At 39.7% G+C, this 24,300-nt stretch overlaps 1 protein-coding gene across 1 annotated transcript in view; it reads right to left on the bottom strand.

Moving 5' to 3' along the window:
* Positions 1–21,383, bottom strand: part of kcnc2 (potassium voltage-gated channel, Shaw-related subfamily, member 2) — a 120,191-nt gene extending 98,808 nt beyond the window's left edge. Inside the window, 2 exon segments of the mRNA XM_020601297.1 lie at positions 20,491–20,575; positions 20,577–21,383. Of these exon segments, the coding sequence (XP_020456953.1) occupies positions 20,491–20,575; positions 20,577–21,034 (543 nt within the window). The 5' untranslated portion in view covers positions 21,035–21,383.
* Between the last annotated feature and the right edge of the window lie 2,917 nt (positions 21,384–24,300).

The following is a 24,300-nucleotide window of genomic DNA, read 5'->3' as shown; positions in this document are numbered from 1 at the left end:
GGTGACATCTGACCTGAGCTGGTCACTGAACACAGCTGCCACAGTGAAGAAAGCTCAGCAGTGGCTATACTTCATCAGGCAGCTTAGAAAAGTTGGACTGAACCGTCGCTCTCTCACCCAGGCTTACAGAGGACTGGTCGAGAGCATCCTCACTACTGGCATCACAGTCTGGTATGGTAACACCACACAGGAAGAGAGGAAGGATCACCCAGGCTTACAGAGGACTGGTCGAGAGCATCCTCACTACTGGCATCACAGTCTGGTATGGTAACACCACACAGGCAGAGAGGAAGGCTCTTCAAAGGGTCATAAAGACTGCAGAGAGGATCACTGGGACTGAACTGCCTGCTATGGACACACTATACACACAGCGCTGTCATAAAAAGGTGGAAAACATAATCAGAGATCCACACCACCCAGCTCACTCTCTGCTCAGACCCAAAAACTGCACCTACAGCCTCAGGCACAGCAGGGTAGACAGTATCGTCAAACACAGAACAAGACTTTACAACAGCTTTTTTCCTGCTGCAGTAAGACTGATGGAAAATATGTGAGAATATATGTGCAATAACCCCTTACTAGACATGCGCAATAATACAGAAATGTTCCACAAGGTATTTTTGTAAGAGCACCTCATCAACAGTGTTCTCTTGTGGGACCTGAATAATAGCAGGACATTCTCACCCAAGCAATGAAAACTGGCCTGAATATAAACTGTGTTTTAGTATGTTATAACCCCTCACTACCTCACCAAGCGTAATGACATATCCAACAACACCATATGAATTACTAAGTACGATGTTTGGAGTTCACTGGGGAAAATATTACTCTATTTTTGTGTATTGCAGTTTTTAATGCTTTGTTGCCTTTATGTAACTTTTTATTTTAAGACAGTTTTTTCTGGCTTTTGACTCCTTACTTGACTCCAGAGGAGAGCTGCACAAGAATTCCTATATACCTAGACTGTTTATGCACAAATAAAATCTTGACTTGGTGTGGGTTAACAAGCGGATTAACGTCCCATGATGTTACTGTCGGTGCTACGCTACCTGTTGAAATTAATTTCACTACTTTGGGACTGTATGTGGTCATGTGGGAGAAGACAGAGGGACTACCGGTTGGATTTACCAACCTTGGAGCTACTTGAAAGGGAGTGATGTTTCCACTACTTGGTGGGACTTAATGTTAAGTTTAAAAAAATAAAAAAATAAAAAAAATAAAAAACATTGCATGTCTGTTAATGCCTTTTTTCTGTAACATTAGAGAGAATTGTTGTAAGGCTGGAGAAGTTACTGTCTGCATTATGCTAGTTAAAATATGGGGTTTCTCAATTACCCACTTTGTTTAGTGTTATAAATCTCTTTTCATCGGTACATATATCATTGTTTACCTATCTATGGAGGAGAAATTCACAAAAATTAATGCTGTCGTGGTTCGTTTTGCTGTCCACTTGTGACAACACTGGCAACAGGAACTGTGCATGTTCACAAACTGTCCTCTTGTTTTATGGAAGAGGCTCTCTGGTTGCATCATTCTGAAATTAGACTATTTTGAGTTATGATGGGTGCAAAGCTAATCTAGAAGTACCCAAGGTTAAACATTAAATGGCTGGAAATGAGCATGGCATGGCCATTTTAATAGCTACTTCTTAACATAAGGACATTCAACCCAGAATGTGATGTCCACTATTTGAAAAACTCTTGACACCCAGCTAAATTATCAGGTCCGCTCGGCGCGAACTGCCTCTCTTTCTTTTTCTCCTCTCCTGCGCTCCCTTTTTGCGGGATCAATGGAGGCACTGACAGTCTCTGTGCATTTTGGCTTGACCTTATCACGCTAATTATGCGGTTAGCAACACTGAAATACGTGCTTTGTCTTCCACGCTGACAGTCTCTGTGCTGTGGATTGCATTGTTTACGTTGGTTCTTTTTGTTCACCTGTCCGTTCTTATCCTCTGCTATCCTAGTTCCTGCCGTTAGTTTGTGCGTTTACCTGTTCGTCCTGGTCTCCTTAGTCATCACTGCCCTTCCCTGGTTATATGCATTATGGACCCTGTTTTGTTGTCATGTTTTTATTCCATTAAACCACCTTTTTTGTACTAGCACCTGGGTCAGCCATCTTGAGTCCAACCCCAGTTCTTAAACCACCCTCCTGGTGAGGGGGAATAAACCATAGCATAAATTGGTGCTAGTTTAAAAAGATATTTTGCTATAATTCCAACAAAATAATTTATGTCGATTGAGCCATATTAGGGTCAGGCTTGGGAATTAAAATACGTGGAATGACATGACATACTTATGATACAAAAAAGTGAACTGTATTCAGTTAAAGTTACAGACACAATCAGATTCCTAATATATTTAATGAAAACAGGGATTATAAGATTACAATTTTAACATTATGCAGTAAAAAAAATATACCATGCACATGCTCACACATTACAATACCTGACGAGTCTTACAAACACCACTGGTTTTGAGTGAAGCCATAGCTAATCTTGTACCTTGAGTCAAAATCTGTTTCCTCATTGAGATGTGTTTCCCCCCCCCAACTTGAATCTAACCATAACCACCAATGGAGGTGCTTGAGTGTGAAGTGTAAACAACATAAAGTACATTTAAATTAAAAGCACAATGTGCATAATAAAGAAAAAAATAGCTAGACAAGCAATAAACCAAACCATCTGATTTAATTCGTAATAGGCAAATCTACTGCCTGATTTTGCTTCATGGCTTTCATTTTTCCCCCCTTTCTAAAATTCAGTGAGTAGACATATGTTAAAAAAATGGTGTAAATGCTTTTAATGTACTATATGTATTAAACTGAAACAAAACATTTCCAGTTTGCCTTATAGGAGCAGATTTTATTTTTGCTTTGTAAACTGTACTACGTGGTCATATGTGGCCTCTTTCATTGTAGGTCTATAGGCTACTGCCTGAATTTGCTTAACAAAGAGCAGGTTTTTCTAATAAATAAATACACAGGTTAGTGTTTTGGTGTTACAGAATATAGTAAGTAAGTCATCTTAGTGATTATTCTTCTCATGTCTTTATTTGCACATTTGGTATTGAGATAATGCAAAAGTACTGGCAATAATCAAGCTATACTACTTAAATATAGTAATATTTAGATTACATTTTTAACTGGCAATTTGTAATTGTATTGGAATACAATTTTAAAGTAACCCTTCCAACCCTGATTAGAGTTGTTACAGATATTTCATTAGTAAAACATTTGCAACAAAGAGAACAATAATAGGATGATTTACCTCTGTAAATTTCATCACTCATTTGGAGTTGTGTTTTTGACCTCCCAATGAATCCAAGTCCAATATTCCCTTTCCTTTGTTCTCCACCAACTCCTAAGGAAAATATCCAGCTCTTGAGCTGCTAAATGTGCCACTGTACTCACCATGTGGTTGCTGGCTAGCACTGCAGTCACATTATAGCTCTTACTGCTCAATTTTGATGCTTTTTGTCAGATCTGATCTTATCCTGTTTATGGTTCAACTTCACTAACCATGACCTAAACTGCTATGCATGCACAGATTCATGAGTGCATGGGTCACATGCACCCAAGAAGGAAAACAAGAAACTGCAGTTGTGCAATGGTCAAATCACACAATTTACTTACACACTACTCGGTTACAACATTCCCTTTTGATCAGTAGCGTGACCAGAAGCTCCTCCATAAAACAGTCCAATATGAAATGTCCTTGACTCTACAATGACCCCTGTTGCAATCCTCTATTTTTTACCAATCTCTGAAACTGAATGATGATAACAGACAATATGTGCATAGAGTGAGGTACTTAAAATCGACAATTCTGATCTGAGCATTCTGACAGAAGTTGCATAGTCAGAGATCAGATTTGAATCAGATCGAGGACTGAGAGGTCTAGGTTATGAGATGGATCAAAAAACATAAACACAGACTGAGGACTAACTAAAGTAAAGTTTAATAAAGGATGCTGGACAAGGCAACTAAGGAAATAAAACAAGTAGCCCTGACAGTGAGTAACAAAGAATATTTAATAACTAATCAGTTCAAATCAGGGAGCTAGGGAAGAGAACTCAAAGGTACACAACTCAAAATAAACCCCAAACCTACCCACATTTATGATGACAAGAAACTCCAATGGAAAATAATCCACAGGATCAAGAAACAAAACAGAGAACCTCTCATGGTACAGGCACAACACAGACAAGGTGTAAGGAGCATAATGAACCAGCATCCAAGTGAGGGAAATGAGCAGAATATAAAGGGTAGGGACTGGGAGATAATGAGCAACAGGTGAAAACAGTGAGTGACAATCAGGAACTGGAGTAAAGCTGGGGCAGGTGAGATGACACAGACAGGAAACCAAACCAAAATAAAAGCACAAGAACAGGAAGCAAGTCCAAACCATAACAATATCATAACAATATTGGCCAATATCCAAAAAAGTTGGATTTGATTTGTTTATACATCTGTGATAAGATCAGATCTGAGTCACTTGGAGGGTAAAAAAAATCTGGCCTGAGTCACTTCAGCATGAAACCAGTATGAAACCAGAAGAATACAAACATCTAGTGGTGAAGAAAAATTGGCCATTTACAATAATGACACCAACAATAATATCTAACTGGAGACACAATGTGATCCAGGAACTTCTGTCATTAAGAGCTGGTGCCAGAATCATCAGACAAATTTAAAGAGAACATGTCTGATATGGATTATTTCCTGTTGTGTACTACATGTGTTAAAGGGCAACTCTGGACAAAGTCCAGGCCTGATTCTGCAGACATAGTCCAGAGTTTATGTGTGAAAACAGCTATAGGCTCCTGTTCAGTGCTGAACAGACAGAATTCAGAATTCATAATGTCAAAGTCAAGACAGAGGACGATCAAAAGGCCACAAGGCAAATTTCCACTGAAGTCCAATCAAGCAGTTGTCATTCTCAGAATCAGAATCAGCTTTATTGGCCAGGTGTGTCGGAATTTGACTCTGGTACAGCGGCTCTCAATGTGCATGTACATATCCCCATGCAAGGCAACAGCAAGGGGCAAGTAAACAGTAAACCAACATAAGGTTGTGTAGTATAACAAGATAAACAGTATAAATAGGCAGTAAACAATGCAGACAGACAAAGGAATGTTCATTGTGAAATGATGAGTAACATAAAAGACACTTGAAAATAAATGTGTTAAAATGTGTGTATTAACTACTGTCTTCCAATAGTATATTATCTATGTTTTTTCAGTGTTTTTAACTACACCCACAGAAAAAATACATTACAAAAGCATTTTACATGAAGTAAACCAGTCTTTCTAAAACAACTGCACTGTATATGTCATACCTGTACAGCATAACACTTTTTTTTCCTGAAGTTCCTTAATTGGTCAAAGTGATAACAAAGGGAAGCATCTACATGAATATTTTCCCAACGTAGGTATATACAGTAGTATTTAGCAAATAAATGACACAATTGACCACATGTCACTGTGTGAAGGGAGTGGATTGTTCAGATCATAAAGTCTACCCAACTATGTTCTTGGCTTCAGATCAAACAAGCTGCAAATCTCATGAAGAAACCTGTGTTTGCAGCATCTACAAGTCTCCTTAGCACAGTGATTCATACACATTTAAGTCTTAACTCAACATCACTTACACTTTTGCAATGATGTGTATTTTAATCAAACTCTCTTCTTGTCCACTGTAAAACTTGTGCAGATTTCTTCCTCGAGAAAATTTGTAAAGCTGCAAAAAAGAGCTGTTACTATGCTGTAGGGAGGAGGCAACACACCAATCCTTTTTTCTCTGAGAGATGACGTCCCGGGAGGTTTCTGATACTGACTGCAGTCAATATCAGGCTGGCAGAGCCTGCATTACCATATGTCATCATCATCAACCAGAAAGGCCCCTGACAGTTCTGGAAGAAGTTACATTAACAGTATTTGCAATTATTGCTCCACAGAAAAAAGGCTGTAGTACTTGAGTTGAGTCTCCAAGGTACCTTAGAGAGCTTGCTTATGTTGTTTTTCTCTGAGCCACAGTGTCTTTGACATTTCGAGATTTGATCATTTCTTAGTAGATCTTGATTTTTCAAAGTTGTTTTTTCTTATGATGCTACAACACAAAATTCATTAATCCTAAACATTTCAGACTGCGAAGTAGATGTATTTCATTGTTGATACACTGGATAACACTACTGTCAATTTATGTCAGATAGCAATAAGGTGTGTTGTTGTCATACCATCTATTTTTACCTTTAATTTCAAATTAAACAACAAATAGCATTTGCCACTCAGCTCAGAGGCATGAAAAGTGCCTGGGTGCCTTTCAGACAGAAAGCTGCCCTTGCAGCATCACACCACAGTAATGTTGATGTCTTAAACAGTATTTTGGCTGGGCACCTGCAGGGCTCTGCAATTGCAAGTAACAGCTTTACCCCAAACACACAGTTTGACATGTATGTGAACCAAAGATTAATTGCAAAGTTAATCTGTTCTCTCGTGTTATGGAAGAGGCTCTCTGGTTGCATCATTCTGAAATAATTAGACTATTTTGAGTTATGATGGGTGCAAAGTTTTACTGCTGCTGTTACTTTTTAAATATATACTGTACGGTGCTATTTTCCTGCCAGCACAATTTCTGTATTGCTTCAAACACAGCCTATATTCAGTGTTCCTGGGGAGCATGTCTACTTTTTTTTTTTTGTCATTGCACAATGCACATACCAACACCTGTACAACCAACTGGACACAAAAGAAGGCAAAAAGGTCATCTACCAACTAACAAAAGCAAGCACCAGGGTGGCATAGCATGTCAAACGTTATACTATATGTGCATGAAAGACAAGGATGGCGGATGACTACAGGATAGGCATGAGATCTTGAAATGCTGGCAACAGCATTTCAATGAGATATCCAACATCAAATTTCCTCCAGTCCCTGATGGCATCGCAAATACTGGACCAATGTCCCACATCACAGCTGAGGAGGTCACAAAAGCCACTGATGACATGAGGAACTCAAAAACACCAGGCCCCAGTGATCTACCAGCCAATTTTTTTAAATTGATGGAGTTGCACAACACCATGATCAACTGGCTGATGACCTTCTTCAATACAATCATGGACTCTCGCCATGTCCACCTGAGTGGACCATGAGCGCCACGGTGCCTGTTTTCAAGAACAAAGGCGACTAGATGGAATGTTCAAATTACTGCTGTTTCCTATTGCACACAGTGAAAATCTCCTAGAAGACCCTTGACAGACACCTGCATGATTTCTCGATCTCAAAAAGGCTTTTGATCTTGTGGAGAGAAGTCACGGGAGTCTTATGTAACAACCACATGCCAAGTGAAGATACAACAAACAGTAGTCTGACCAGTCACACTATATGGTGTAGGGATGTCACAGTGTTAGAGAAAACTTGTAACACTGACTTAGAGGCACTGTTCATTAAATGCAAACCATTTTATACACCAAGAGAGTTCTCCTCATTTATACTGGTGTGTATTTACATTCCACCCCAGGCTTGCACTAACAGTGTCAGGTTTGGTGGTGTTAGGACCAAAAATGCACACTTGCACAGACAGTGGTGCAAAAAGGTATTTAAAAGGAGTTTATTGCATATACAACAGGTCAGGTTACTGGGTAGAGGAGAGAGGGGAGAGAGGCAGAGCAGGTACTGGACAGGACAGACAGGCAGCATGGGGCTGAGGACAAGGCATGTAGGCATGTGGAGCTGAGGGACGAGGCAGGCAGGCAGCGTGGAGAGGGTTGTGACAGGAAGAGCAGCGAGGAGATGCACTATAGGCATTGTGCAGAACTGGGGAACTGAGAACTGAAGCCACGAGGCGAGTGGAGGACCAGGTAGTGCAGAGCTGGGCATAAAAAAATGGGTATAAAATCCAGGCAATTGCAGCTTGCCTGACATCCAACACACAAACAAAAATGTTCAAACTTTCAATAAAAGTTTTTAATAAAATATTCAATACTCAGTTGTTAAATTAAACTAACCAATTAAGAGATTTGTAACACTCTAAACAAAGCAGGTAATTGAGAAACCCCGTATTTTAACTGGCATAATGCAGACATAGTAACTTCTCCAGCTTTACAACAATTCTCTCTGATGTTACAAAAACAAGGCATTAACAGACATGCAACGTGTGCGTTTTTTAAACTTACCTTTAAGTCCCACCAAGTAATGGAAACATCATTCCCTTTCAAGTAGCTCCAAGCTCGGCAAATCCAACCAGTGGTCGCTGTGTCTTCCCCAGCATGACCACATACAGTCCGAAAGTAGTGAAATGAATTCCAACAGGTAGTGTAGCACCGACAGTAACATCATAGATCATTAATCGGCAACACATCACATAAGGGAGACACATTGGCCTCAAGCAGTTAAGTCTGCAGAAAAAAATCATTGGAGCCAGCCGGCCCTCCGTGGGGGATCTGTACGCCTCACGGGTCAAAAGGAGGGCAGAGAAGATTTCTGCAGACCCCTCACATTCTGGTCACAAAATGTTTGAATTCCTCCCCTCTGGATGGCGCTACAGGACACCGTACAACTGAACAACCAGTCACAGAAACAGTTTCTCCCTCCAGACTATTACATTTATGAACAGTTAACCCATGTTTTTATGTATAACAACATGCAGCAAACAATACAGTAATTATTTTACATATTAAACAGCTAATTTTTTTTATCTTATAAATATGTACATATTATCTGGTTTTTATTATGTTTATTTGTGCGCATTGGGAGCCACTGAACTGGAGTCAAATTCCTTGTGTTTTAATAATACTTGACAATAAAGTTTGACTGACTGGCTGATGGTACCAATGTGAATGTTAGCAAAAACTTATCAATACGCATGGGTAGTGTATCTCAGCTGAGGAAGGCCCCCTATCTCAGCATGTCCTCTAATAGAGCCCCGCTTGCTAGGATGAGGTTGCATAAACAGTGGATCATCTTTAAAGCCTGAGTTTTTGAACCAGTGTAAATTATCAATGGACGGAGCTGAAAGCCAGGGGTTCATCCAGCAGGGTAACCAGTAACACAATTAGCCACACAGAGTTACCAAAAAATTGCCTTGTGTGTGTCGACAGAAAAATTTACACATTTTTCAGCTTCATTTGCAATCAAAGCTATCAACAAAGGTCAGCCTGCAACTAGTCACCATTATTACAAGATAACAGGGGCATATCATGCCCCTGTTATCTTCTTGCTGGTGACACTTTCAATTTGCAGCCTGACTCTCCACCATCTTTATTTAGGCTGGGTTTTCATATCACTGCTGTGAGGATGACTGAGCTGTTTGCTGTCAGCCAAGAGCTAACTAGCTCTAAATGTGACCTCTGGCAGATAAATAAGATGCTGATGAGTATAAGCACGTCTCTGAAAATGTAGCCTGACCACTGCCTGTCTGGAAGGCTCTATGGGTGCGTTCCCACCAAATGTGAATTAATCTAAGCAGTAGGGAAGAGTCTGTGCCTAAAAGGAAAAAATTGTCTAAAGGCTGTGCAGCTTATCAGCCTACATCAGTTTTCAGTTGCTAAGTGAAGAGATATCAAACCCCAAAAAAGGGAGGTAGTTTATTTTATTTATCTGATTGAGAGCTCTGTCAGGCCAAAACTTTGAATCTCCAGAATGTTAATTTATTATGAACAAAAATAAACATTTTGTGAAACCTGATGACAAATCATTTTGTATTTGTATTGTATTTTGAATTTAGCTACAAGTTGAAAAACAGTCAGTGAATTGTCTTTTGAAAGAAGTTATATGTACAGCCAAGTAAATGTTACTAGTGTCAATACCACACCCACATTTTTGTACCAACACCAAAATGATAATTTCATTCATTTAAAATTGCACTATTGAATAGTTTAACATTACAATAGAATAGGGTAACGTTAAAGGTGTTGCTTATGGTGAAAAGCTCACAGAGGATTATCACTCTACCCTCAGCTTTATAGAGTATTTTAGCATCTTCCAGCTCATTTCTTTATGACCTGCAACTTTAATGTTTTCCACTATACACTATCTGTCCACTAAACAAAGTTAGTAATTAGCTGGTGAAAAAAACTAAAGAGCCATATAATTTTCTGAGCAGTTAATGGAGACCAACAAAACTAAATGACTAGTGAATACTAGATTTGTCGTGTGGCCAAAAATATGACACCAAATGACTGTATGTGTAAACAGGCAAAGGTTTTACCCTAAGTAACCCCCCCCCCCCACAAAAAAACAAAAACACAAAAAAAACAAAAAAAAAACAAAAAAAAAAAAAAAAAACAAATGTAATAGTTTTACATAGGCTTATCATGGGAAGCAAAAATTTTCTAATTCTGAAAGGTACAGCCAAACAAAATAGTCTAGAATTATTTATGTTTTTTTTTAGATCAGGAAAAAATTGATTAAATTTTAAATGTTAAACAAGAATATGAATCTTAGAATATGAACATCTAATACCAGCTTTCACTACCTGACAGCTGTTGATAGCAAAATATAACCTAGATGTCTTAAAACGTTTAACTTTTCAACTAAAATCATCTCAGTTTTAACCTTACCTATATGTCCATTTATTTGCTCATTCTCAATATGTCAGTTTGAAGATCTACATCTCCCTGTGAGCTAAGCAGACACAACCTGCTGATGAAAAATGTATAAAATAGTTGGTAGCTTCACAACAAGCAGGTAAGTGGGCCTTGGATTATTGTCAGTTTATGTTTGTCTTTTGTTCAGTCAATCACACACAAGAGCAATAATCTTTTCAAACATATGTATCCAAAATTACAAGGGAATGTAAAAATAAAATACTGTAAAATAAACATAATTTTCAAATATAATAAATTGAAACTGAATTAAAAATGAACCTTTGAACTCTGCAATGTGGGAAAATATTTTTAATTTGGATCTATTTAGGAGAATTCAGAGAAATAAGTGAAACATGGGGGTTCAAATGGTTAAACTTAACCTTCTCTCACTGAATTCACACTATGCTCTGTCAGACAACAACTCTGCTGCAGTCAGTCAGCTGGGGCACAGAGTCAAGAAACACAAATCAGTCTGAAAGTCTGATTTATTAATTACCTTTTAATGCATGAGCCTCGGGGTTGTGCAAATAGTGCCAGACAGAAGAACTTTCAGTAAATCCATTGTCCTTGGGAAGCACTCAGTCTTTTAGAGTGAATAGATAAGCATTAATTATTTAACATTCAGCCCCAAGAAAAGACAGGCTTGCTGTAACTCGCTGAGCTCAGGGGCCACATCAGAGCCCCTCCTGGATGGTGACGGGCAGTGCAAAAAAAGAGGAGGAGCATACGTTTAGCATGCATGCCATCACATTGATAAATGCATGATACATAACACCTCTCTAAGTGCACCTCTGACTCTGAAGCATATCTATCAACTATATAATCCAGTGTCTTTCGGGGTGTTCTCCTGCTGAGATGTACGACAAAGACTTTTTGGTCTGCTCCAGATTCAGCAGAGCTCCTTGCAGTCTCCACTCATGACACTAATCTGTGTTTGCAAATTGAGCAATAAAGCTCATCAAATTTGGCCAACATTAAGTCATGCATTTGTAAAAACCACCCAACATGTCTTCCATTTTGAGGTGACTGTCAACACCATGAACTGCACTACATACACACAACATTTTAACACTTAGCACAATCTGATGAATTAACCCTTATGCTGTTGTGCCCCTGTATAAAACTGGATGTTGCAGGAAGACAGTGGGTGGAAGTGAGTTAATAAATGGACCACTCATGTCAGATGCACCTGGAGGAACCTTTAATGAGACAAAGAGGAGCGCTGCCGTCACGGAAAGTCACACATGCACTTTTTGTCTCATGCTTCAAAATGCTTCATTCATAATCAAATGCAGATCATGCCAAATAGTATCCCAAGTTGTGCTTTTTCAAAGCAAAAACATAAGTTGCTTTTCTTCTTTTTGCTCATTATTCTTTCAAGGATGAATTGATTTCTATAGTAGTCATTACCCACAATCCATTACTTTTTAATCATTCAAGGTGTTATTAGGTTATCATCCTGTATCACTACTTTACATCTCACTCCATTCCTCTTTTACATATGCACATACAAAAATTCAAATTGATTCCTAGTTAGTGTGATAAAACACTTCTAAGGAACACAATTCTTTTTAAAAGACTCAAAAGGCCGCACAAAGAGAAGAAAGTCAGTCACAGAACCAATTTAAGGTCTCAGAGTAACACTTTCATCACATAGGCCAAATTTGGCACTTTAATCCACTGCGATAATTTAAAAGTCCCTTTGCAAGAGAGAGTGAGCATGTTCTATATTTCAGTGGAGCATGTATGTGATGCGGTGTTTGTGTGTGTGTTGAGGGGGGTAAAAAGTGAGATTGTCAGTCAGATAGAGAGAGCAATGCATGATGGGATGCCACATATAGCTAGCAACTGTGACTCAAGGGGTCTAATCATGCATACTGAACGAATCTCCTTCATTAACTATCCAACAGGCCTCTCTCTTGCTCTTTTGCATGCACACAAAGACACCCTCCGGCACATCATTTTTGTTGGTGGTGGATGCTCACTGCAACAACAACAGCAACAAAAAAAAGAATAAAAATCTATTCCACTAGTTCATAAAATACAATAGTGACAAAGCTGCATCATGTACCATTCACAAAAAGGTTTTCATTTATCTTATTGTTGCTGTTGTTGCTCTCCCTGATTTTCTGGTATCTAGTAGGATTTTCCTGGTTAAAAATCCTCTTGTGCTTTTTATTTTTTAACTGGGATAAAGGGAAAAAAGAACTGAGGAGTTAGCATTAGCAACTTCTGTCATGGCTAACCATACTGCAACCACAGTGTGGACAGGATAATTCCAGTTTACTACTATGCGGATGTAGCATTTTTTTAATCCAATTATAAAGCTGTATGTGCCCCTGATTCTTTGTTAAATCTCAGTCAGTTGTGGAACTTTGTGTATGTACACAAGCCTCATCTCCATTCCCACAGTCCTCCATAAATAGATGTAGAAAAATCTTGAAATCTGTTTGCATATGATACATTTACCTGCCCCATTACTCTTGACAGCTATGAGTGAGCAATTCAACAAAAAACAAGTGCAATTTTACAGTGACAGTGAGATTCTCCAGCAGCACCGGAATAGCAGTCACTGCAAACGACTGTACTATAGATTTATCACATGTATCTGTAAACCACCATCATGAGGATATGTCATTTAGCCTTGTGAAACTTAAGAAAGATGATCTTTTACATGTCTCATTTTGAACCAGACTTTACAAAGCCAGGATAAAATGAAAAGATTACTGAGGGGGAAACAATGGCTCCAATGTAAATAAAAAGAATGAGAAGCACAACCACAATAAAAATTAAGCTTATAAATGTCTTTTTATGCAGAAAGTGGCCTTATGCATATTTTTTGTGCATATGCATAATTCAATATGTTGGGCACCTTTTGTGCTACCTTGTGTTTATATCCTCATTTACTTCTGTAATAGAAATATCAGTTTATCAGAGATCCTAAAATGTAGTGTAATAGCAGCACAAGTAGAGAAGAGTTATAAAGTTAGTGAAGGGACATTAGTTACACTGCAACATCATTTTGCAGCAGCGAAACTCTGAACAGGGAAACTGCATCTTTTGTTGATTATGAATAAAACTTTTATCTTGTAAAACAAACATTATATTATTTCTTCTTTACTTTAAAGAGCACATGGCATGCTTTTCCTTGTTTTCTGACTAATCTACAATGTTACAAGGGTGAATTATCATCTTAGATGTGACCTAAAGCTCAAAAAATAAGGTGAACGTATGTTCTAGTACTTCTATGCAGAAGCATCTCAGTTTATACAAGTTTATAAAAGGGTTTATATTAGCAGCCGGCCTGTGAAGCACCCTAGATAGGTGAATAATCAGCTCAACAACACTGGACTCCCATGGAGCACAGTTCATGTTTGTTGTGACTGCTTGAGGCCAGTCTGTCTGTCGCATGTGATATGTTGTAAGTTAACAAGCAGATTAACTACCCATGATGTTACTGTCGGTGCTACGCTACCTGTTGGAATTAATTTCACTACTTTTGGGCTGTATGTGGTCATGTGGGAGAAGACGCAGCGATCACCAGTTGGATTTACCAACCTTGGAGCTACTTGAAAGGGAGTGATGTTTCCATTACTCGGTGGGACTTAATGCTAAGTTAACATACACGTTACATGTCTGTTAATGCCTTGTTTTTGTAACATTAGAGAGAATTGTTGGTAAGCTGGAGAAGTTACTATGTCTGCCTTATGCCAGTTAAAATATGGGGTTTCTCAATTACCTGCTTTGTTTAGAGTGTTACACATCTCTTAATTGGTTAGTTTGATAAGTTTAAAAAAATAAACGTTGCACATCTGTTAATGTTAATGTTTAAGAAAAGGCTCTCCGGTTTTATCCTTCTGAAATAATTATAGGCTATTTGGAGTTATGATGGGTGCAAAGCTAATCTAGAGGTAGCCAGGAAATGAGCATGCCACGGGCTCTTTAAAGGTTACATTCTTTAGCTTTAATGGACAACTAGTTGCAGCCTAAAATGACTGGCTCTATGACTTCGTTATTATAACCTCAGTGGTTACCTTCACACCTTATGTGCCTCACATGTTGATCATCTCAGAATTATCATTCGGTCATCAGAGTGCAATGGAAAAGGGGAGTATGTTTTGGTGGGTGTCTGATGACTTGGCAGGAGTCTAAGCCTGTCACAGTCATTCATAATGTCAGCTGCTGCTTGCTTGTCCCACCTCAGTTCCTTATGGGCTTTCTCTCCCTTGAATATGTTTGAACTTTGTTGATAAACTAACTTCCAAGAGCACCAAAACTACAAAACGTTCCCTCATACATGTATAACACACACACACACACACACACACACACACAGAGAGAGAAGCTACATGTACATTTCTGTAGCATCAGCATGCTTAACAAACTAACCAAAGTTTAAGAAGATGTCACACTCACCACACTGCACAAGTGGCAGGTGCTAAGCAGAAACTACAGCACAGTGATAATACATCAATGTAAATGTCTCACATTGCACCTTTAACAGAAGCAATGTTGTTACTGTTAAAGCCTTACTCATACTAACTTCTCTCTCATTACCATAGCTGCAGCTCTCTTCAGTACATTACTCCTGTACACTGAGCTATTATAGGCAACTGAAGCAGCACAGGATGATGATTGGCAGAGCAGTTTAACGTGACTGGCAGTGGCTACAAACATGGCCGGCAGCATGCTGTCACCACCCACGCTAAGGCTGCCATTTGCCCTGCTCTCCTACCCAGCTTCAGGTCTGCTGCTGTTTACACGTCTGACTCTATTTACTCAGCAAGGCCTTGCCGTCTGTTTGCAGGAGATCAGTTGCATGTCCTGGCCTGCTACAACCTCAGACTCTGCACAGTTTGTTTTAACAGGACTTTCTGATGAGGTGGGCAAGCCCTCATACACCTGTAGCTCTGCTTAGACGGGGTCACAAAGTAAGGAAGCTAAAGCACATCACCATATATCATGACAGCAATAAGAAAACAGTTAAAGAGACATGCATACGAGGGTCTATTGTGGTGGTGATGCTCCAGCATCCTTTTTTGTGCATCATTGACTCAAAACTAACAAGCTAGCACACAAAGGGTTACTGAGCAATAAGAGTTCATGGTCGAGCAAGTTTCTGAAATCAATCAGTTTCACGGACCGGACGCATCTCAATGAAAACAGGCTGTGGTGATGAGCAATGACGTTGCCATGACAACAGGCAGGCTGAGCGTGCAGCCTGGATTTGGTATCTAAAGGCGTGCGGCTGGCAGCACCCAGACAGTTTGGGTTTTTAACCTCTTAAGTGGCAGAAAGCAAGCTGCAGTCTCAGATGAGATCATGGGAGGATGTGGGGATGTGTGGGTTGGGTGGGTGATGGTGAGGTGTTTGGGGGGGAGTGCAAAGTCAGGCATCAGTTGAAATCTCTGCCTCGGGGCATAGACATGGGAAATGTAAAAGGTGGTGGGTGTTTTTTTTCTTTTTCTCTAATGTTTTTTGTTACCATCCAAATCCAGAAATGGCCAACTACAGAGACATGAGAGGGACAAAGACACAAATTAACACATAAGAGGAAAACAGTCACATTTTCTAACTCTTTTCATAAACACAGTCATAAACATACAGGCTAATAAACCAGAAATTCTCACTCCTATCTCACATAGACAAGTGAGCACACTGACAGCCGCTGTTGAAAACACACTGCATGCAGATTAAAGAGGCAGCATTGAGAGTGAGAGCAGAACAGGATGGCTACAACAATAGAAACCGCGTGGGGAGTCCACAGAAACCCGCCTGCTATTGCTGACTGCTGGCACATGAACACTTGTGGATGAGTTGTTTAAAGGCACAGATCAGACTCATGTGTTTTCAGCTTACCTGTACAAACAGTCTCACAAGAGGCATTCTCACAGCCACAGACAGCTGAGCTGACTCTGCCGCATCATTTATTATCTTATTAATGAATGGAAACGCATGGCGCCCTGTCATTGTGTTGTTAGAGCTGCTAACAGCACTGCTTTCTAAAATTACATAGGACCATATTTCCCATAATGTTACTAGTGTTGCAAGAGGGTATTTTTGCTCATCCTCCTTCCCTCAGAGTGCACCACCTGTGTTTAATCGATCATTTATTTTGCAGTGTGTTTTTACCAGTTAAAGCTATGACTGAAAACTGAAACTTGTAGCTGTTTGTTTTGGGAGAACAACAACCTTTTCTATTTTCATTTTGTTGTAACGTTATCAGGTACATTTTCCAAAACATCTGACCAGTCTCTTTTTCCCCAAAAGTCAATCAGTCATTTTTAAAGTTAAACATTCAATGACTTGCAACATCCCTCGTTGGTGCCCGGCCTTATGCTGAGTCCACATTTCTCTCCATCCCTAATTTCCTGTTATATAGACAAATCCTGCAGCTGACCTTTGACTTGCACTCTCTTGCACAACTGCCTTTACTGTGGTGGCAAAGTGGAAATGAACACTGTAGTGTGGAAGGAGATAGAGTCCATCAGTCCTCTGGGTAATGAACACATTTGTTTGCCTTGATTGTATTAATGTCCAAGTAGAAAAAAGTGATTTACTGATACTTCATTTTTGAACAGAGCAAGGACTCTAGATTTAATTCCCTATCTTTAGCAGTGTACCAGTAACTCTTCCAGCACACATGGTATACAAGTATCGTTTCAAGATACAACACTACAAACACGTGCATGATCAATCAATCCATCTTTTTATTCACCACTGTAATGCTAAGTTTGAGTTAAAGAGCACTTCAGAGTTAATATGGCCAGCTCTGTGATGTATGGTCAAAGGACAAAGAGGACTATAGTTCCACTGACATAGTCGGCAAACCACACCTTTCACTTCTCTGGGCGATAATTCCACATTACTCTTCCCTAACATCTTGTCAAGGGGAGGATTAGTGCCCCTCAGGGCCTTCTTTTAAACACATACACACTCACTTTCACACTCTGCATAGTCTGTCTTTGTTTCACATGCAGAACCTTTCTCCCTCTTTGGGCTGTGCATTAAAGGTTAAACAAAAGCCAGCTGGCCTTTATTAAAATAGGAAGCATCAATGAGGATGCCAAACTAATGTGGCTGTGATGTCGCTGCATCATCTCCATCAGGGAATGTGTTTCACATGCAGATGACAGAGGTTTGAAGCCACTTACAGAAACAGATGTACGTGTTCCATAACCACAAAGATTCAGCTCAATCAACTCACTGAAGCATCTCTGAAATTACTATAACTCACTATATACTGTACCTCTGTTACATCCCTAATACTTGCTGTGTCAGCAGGGTAATCACCAAGACACATTTCCAGGGAATTACCAATGAAATTTAATGGATAAGCTAAGGGAACAACAAATAAACTGAAATGTGTTGTTATCTACAGCTTCCATTTTTAAATGATGGTTTTTTAGCTGTAAGCATAAAGCTAACTAATATAGGAGCTTAAATTTACTGACATCAAGTAGTAGAATTACTTAATATTACTCTTTGAAAGTATACATCCTGTAATTCTTGCACATATATAGCCAAAGCCCTGCCCTCATCCTAACTTAAAAGTTTGCTTATGGATTGTGAAAGAGGGATAAGTGATAGTTCAGCGTCCACATGAGTACCACCCTTGCCACACACACACCTTCAGCCCAACCCCCTAAAGTTTCACCTCTTCAAATGATATACAATATATATTACACAATTAAAGATGTGTGTTTGTCTTATCGCCGAACATTACAACAAAAATTACCTAATGGGGTGACATGTAATATTGTACTGCTTCCTTTCCTCACACCCCAACCTCATGTAATCCTGTAGAAATGATGTAATCACAGTACAAATTCAACCAGTGGTGGTCCGGCTACTCTCTTTTTAGCTGTTGGGGACATGAAGACACGTCTACTATTTAACAGCTGAGAAACACTTTTGTTTGATGATAAGATAAGATAAAACATCAGCAGTAACTAATTTTGGGCTGATACAGAACAGTTTGATGAATGAGGAATTTCTACATATGGAGGATAGTTCAATTTCCCAGATAGTAGATCATTTCAAAGTAAATATTTTAAGGGAACAGGAACAACCTAAGATTAACTTCTAAGTTGAATGCTTCTGCCTAGCTAACTATACACTCGGATGCTTCCAGACCATCAGGGCATTATGGCAAAACAAGCCAAAGGGCTGTGTTGATTTTAGTTGCTATAGAGCGCAGAGGACAGAAAATGCAATACTAAGCAGAAAGTCTAAAAGTGTAATAACTAAAAATTTGCTAAGCTCACTACACCAGTAGTCATTTTTATCTTCATTTTAACAACTGTAAGCTAAACAGTATAATAACACAATGCTAAGGGACACACTGCAAGGTCTTTAATCTATGTGTGTGCTTGTAGTTATTTAGCACAGTGTATTACCAGATTATACCGCAATGTACTGTAGAAGAAGTAAATCCATCCCCAACTGTTTTTGCTGAAGTCTCCTGCTTGCTGTTTTCCAGCAGTGTCATTGATAGTCAGACGTGACTCTTAAAGCTCTGCTAATTATCAGCTTGGCCTTCAGGGAAGAGACTTGGCATTAACATTAAACACAGACAATGACATAAACATTAAATTCAACATGAACTTTTCTTCTTTTGTGACTTAGTGCTTAATTATTTGTAAAAGTAAACCCTCATCCGTCAGTCCTGAACTATAACTGAACAATTCAGCTTCAACAGGTGCATGTTTATATCAGCAGGTCAGTGACATACTGACTGTGACATCATGAAGCTGTGTAGCTGCCCCCCAAAGCCAGTGGCCATTCACTCTTGTAACACGCCAGCCTGCCACTGAGGGAACAATTTACTGGCCATTAACCAGAATTTACTAGCACCCTAAGGTGAGCTTAGCAGAGGTGACTGGACTTTAGAGATGCACATACATCTGATACATCGGCACACTGATACACTGGTCATTCAAATCAGGCTGCAAATTTAACAATTCAAAGAACCTCTGATGAACAACTGACATAATGATTTAGAATATTAATGTTTGTGTGATAATATTGTCTAACAACTAACATGCTGTGCCTGCTGAAGTGATGTTTCTAAAGCTGTAACCAAATAAACAAAGCCCTTGCACTAGAAAAACTGGAGAAGGACATATATAGGATGCATGGTTAAAATAAACAGAATGAGACTGCAACAAATTGGCACCGGCCTACACACCTAAAATACACTGCTGCTGTGAATATCCCTGCTGACAGTGTTAGCACCTTGTTTGCTTATGAGTGGGAAATTCTGCTTATTCTGAAGTGAGATATTTGCACCACTTCTCAAATTGAGCTCTTAAACATGATAAAATTAGTCAAACAAAATGATCAGCTGAAAAGAACTGCTCTCACACCATTGCATGACCTCTCATGTTTTTCACACTTTGCCAATCTATGCATTCAGTGAGCAGTTTAGTAGGTATTCCAAGATGTTTATTTATTTGTATGATCATTCTGGAGACTGCAGTTTGTGGTGCTGTTAGACTGCACAGCATTATACAGAAAGGCCCATCTGTTATTTAGCCTAGCCTCAAGGAGTGGACAAAATCAAAGAAGCACCTGTCAGTATAACACAATTCAGTTCAACAGTAGCACAAACTACATCCTCAAAAATGATCATACAGTTAAAACAACACTTCTCTGAAACTATCTGAACTAAAACTGAAACCCTATAACCTTCATTTAACAGGATTTATTGCAGGACTGTTGAATGAAACCTTTAGGACTGTAAAAGACTTTCTTTACTCTTCCTGGAAGATTTGGAGTTAGAATAACTTGCTCATGTGGGCATGTTATAGTGTAAACTGCAGTGTTTCTGTGAATATAAGGGATGTATAAGGTCGGGGTTAGTACTGTGTCTGAGAGCCACAGACGCAGCGGTGCGCCCTTACCCTCGCCGCCCTAGAAGAGTAGGGATCCTCGAATAGATTCCAGATCACCGGCTGCCACTTCCTCCACAGGCTGATATTACCATCGGCCGGCGCACCCACAAATCCCTATCTCGTCGTCCTCGTCACCGTTGTCCACGTTGAGCTCGAACACGTCCAGAGCCTCCTCTGCGTCCCGGTGCTGCCGGTATGTCATCCAGCAGCAAGGCTCCACGTCCGTCTCATCGATGCCCCAGAAGGAGAGCTCCTCCTCGAACAGTGGTCCGCACACATCCGCTGGGCAGTGGAGCTTCCCGGTCCGATAGTAATTGAGCACATAGGCGAAAACCCCCGGGTGGCGGTCGAAGAAGTACTCGTTGGTCCGTGCGTTGTACTCGATGAAGCCGGGGACTTGTTGCAGCTGATCCAGCACGGAGTCGATGTCCGAGTCGGAAGCGAGCAGGGCCAGTCGCGTCCCCGGCAGGGTCTTCAGGGTGGTTTTGTAGGTTTCGTGCCTGGTGCCCCCGACGTTGAGGATTATCCTCTCGTTGTCGTCAAACTTGCCCATCGCTCTGTATCAGACATGACTTGATGGAAAGCGGGGGAAGTTGATGAGTGCAGTCCGGAGGTAACGGCGAACCCAACGCGCACACACCTGCAGTCACAGCCCTTTTCACTAAAGCTCCAGAATTTTGAACGCGGTGCGCACCATCTCCGGTTTCACGCTTTCGTGGCTTCTCTGGGGGTCGAAGATGATGTCCATCGTTTATTTCGGGGAGGATGGAGCTCGGCGATTTGTATCCCACAACCAATCCGTTCACACGGTCAGTGCTGTCGGAGTGCTGAATGATCTCAACCTGTGTCTCCAAATAAACTGTGCTGCTACTGCCGTTGCGCATCTCTAGTGTCCCTGCCCTCTCCAAGACGCACGTCGGGCTCGTTACTGAAAATACCCGTGATTCCTGTCAGAAAGTAGTGCTGGCTCTTTACTCATCACTCCATGTGAAAACTCGCCCATTACACGTATTTTCATTTAGGCTACATCTCCAGTTGCGTAATTTTTTTGGTTTAAAAGATCAGGGGAAGTTAGTTTCAGAGGAATGAATAAGCGCTAAGGGTTTATCGCCATGAAACAAGAGAGGAATTTCCATCCTCGTTTGAACCAATTTTAGATAACTACCTCAGTGAATCAAGAAACTGATTTTGGGTACTGAGAAATGACAGGAAGGACACCAAGAATTGTTGTTTCTATTATTGTGTGAAGGTTTGTATCTTTCAACTGGCCAAGTAGTTTACAGTACAGACCATCCTTCATCTGCTTACATCTGCTTACATCCTTACACTGGTCCAGTGGTTTTGATTACTACCTGACATTAGTTTCAATTAATTAAAAGATAAATACATAAAGATAAAAATAAATTGTATATAAATCAATTTAATTTATATACTATTTATACTAATTTTGAATGTAATTTAATCATGGCAAACATTTCAGTCAAATTAATTAAAAGCTATCTTGATTGTGTACATTTGTGAAAGGCACAATGTTAATATTTAAATGCGACCGATTTTGCTTTAACAAACTGTTTTCCTTTGTTAGTCCAGTTAAAATCAGTTTGGCTTTATCTATTTTACTAGATGAATTAACTAATATGTGTTTGAATAGCTATACTATCAACCTTGTTTCAATTAATGCTACTTTCACTGATAGTACTAAAACATATTTGTTTCCATTAAATCAGAATCAGCTTTATTAGCCAAGTATGTTAAACAGACAAAGAATTTGACTCCAGTACAAAGGCTCTCAATGTGCTTTGCAGGGAAACAGGAAATAGAACATTTAAATAAGAATATATTTTAAAAAATGTGTGCATTCAAAAGAAAGGAGAGGAGGAGTTCAAACAGATTGTGTCCAGGACGTGAGGGGTCTGCAGAAATCTTCTCTCCCCTCCTTTTGACCCATGAGGTGTACAGGCCCTCCATGTAGGGCAGGCAGGCTGGCACAGATTATTCTTTTTGCAGCCTTGACTGTCTGCTGGAGTCTGTTCCTGTCCTGTTTGGTTGCTGAACTAAACCAGACAGTGATGGAAGTGCAGGGAACAGACCTGATCCCTTGATCATTATGATAAAACGTGCAAATACATATAAAACACATTTATATTTTATTTGTTTTTACACCTGGCACTAACAACATATACCTGCCAGGATACTCAACCTGCTTTTCAATGCATGAAATTAACTTACAGGTACACCTAGCTAAAAGTAATCCGATCTAAATGTGTAACAGTCCTGTAATAAATTCTACATTCATGAAGGTTGAAATCTTCAGTTTGTGGTGATTCAAATGATCATTGTTAAGGGTGTAATTTGCAGTGCAGTGGAGAACATTACACTGAGAGGTGTAAATATTTGATCAATTTTCTAATATATATATATATACATTATATAGCCCAATAGCACTAGTTTGCCTCTAGGGGCTTTACAATCTGTATAGCATACAAGACACTCTGTTCATAGACCCTTATATCAGATAAGAACAATCTAACTAAATAACCCTTTAAGGAGGAAGAAACTTCAGAAAAAACCAAGAGAAGAGGGATCCCTCTTCCTTTACAAACAGACATGCAATAGATGCCATGTGTACAGGATAGAACAATGGGCGAGTGATAGGCATAGAGCTTGGACACTTGTGCTTGAATGAATAAACAGAGAGTTAGAGAGATGCAATGGTTTTCATAAGGTTTACACTAATCTCATTGACAGGACAATATGGTTGTACATACTAGGGTTAATTGATTAACTGAGACTGTAACAAATTGTCTGATGTCAGCAAGGAGGTTAGGCAAAGGCCCTGCAGTCTGCAGACTTCTTTTTAACTCTGGGAACAAACAGGAGCCCTGCATTCCGAGATCAGAGAGCATGGGATGGCATATAAAGGTTATGGACATTAAACAGTTACAAAGCAGGAATTAGGATATCTGTATTAGCCACAGTTACAAAATAGTAAGACTTCAGCCATATGAGGGCAGGGCAGAGATAGCATATTTGTTTTCAAAAAAGTAAGCAATAATCTACTGTATGGTGTCAAGAGCTTCACTCAGATCAAGTAGGAGAAGCATAGAGGTGGAATCTGAATCCATATTAAAAGCTCATTTGCCACTTTAGTGTAGTGTAGTTTTGGTGGAGTAACAGGGTCAGAAAGCAGACTGTAAAAATTATTACTGTTGGATATGTGAGCTGAAAGCTGATGAGACAACTTTTTCAAGTATTTTGAAAAAAATGGCAGGTTAGAAACCAGTTGATAATTACTAAGTGTGGTTTAGTAAGTTGAGTTTTAAAGCTAGTAGGGAGAGTCCCAGTTGTAAGTTACAAATTAACATTATTCAGCATTGTAGGTCCCGAAAGTGTGAAGAAATCTTTGAAAGGTTCAGGTGGCAAGGGATTTAAGCATGCAATGTATCTCTTTGTTAGTATAGTGATGAGTATCCCCGCCTAGCTATTACGTGGTATACTGGGGTTTGATTCCCTCACAGGGAGTGTAGATAAGTTTTCATGTGGTTGTCTCCCAACAGGAGGGTTGGAGGTTCGAACCACAATGCTCACATGTTAAAGTGTCCTTGGGCAAGACACTGAACCCCCAAGTTGCCCCTGATGGTTAGAGCCATCGGTTGAGTTGGTGCCGCAGATGGCTGCCTCAGTTCTGTACCAAAAAGAAAGTCCTTGTGTTTGTAACATCCATCCATCCATCCATTTTCCTCCACTTACCTGTAACCGGGTCACAGGGCAGCAGTCTAAGCAAAGATGCCCAGACCTCCCTCTCTCCAGACACTTCCT

The sequence above is a fragment of the Monopterus albus genome, unplaced genomic scaffold (assembly GCF_001952655.1).
Source record: "Monopterus albus unplaced genomic scaffold, M_albus_1.0 scaffold51.1, whole genome shotgun sequence".
NCBI classification, from domain to species: Eukaryota; Metazoa; Chordata; class Actinopteri; order Synbranchiformes; family Synbranchidae; genus Monopterus; species Monopterus albus.
This window is presented reverse-complemented; position numbering and strand designations above follow the sequence as displayed.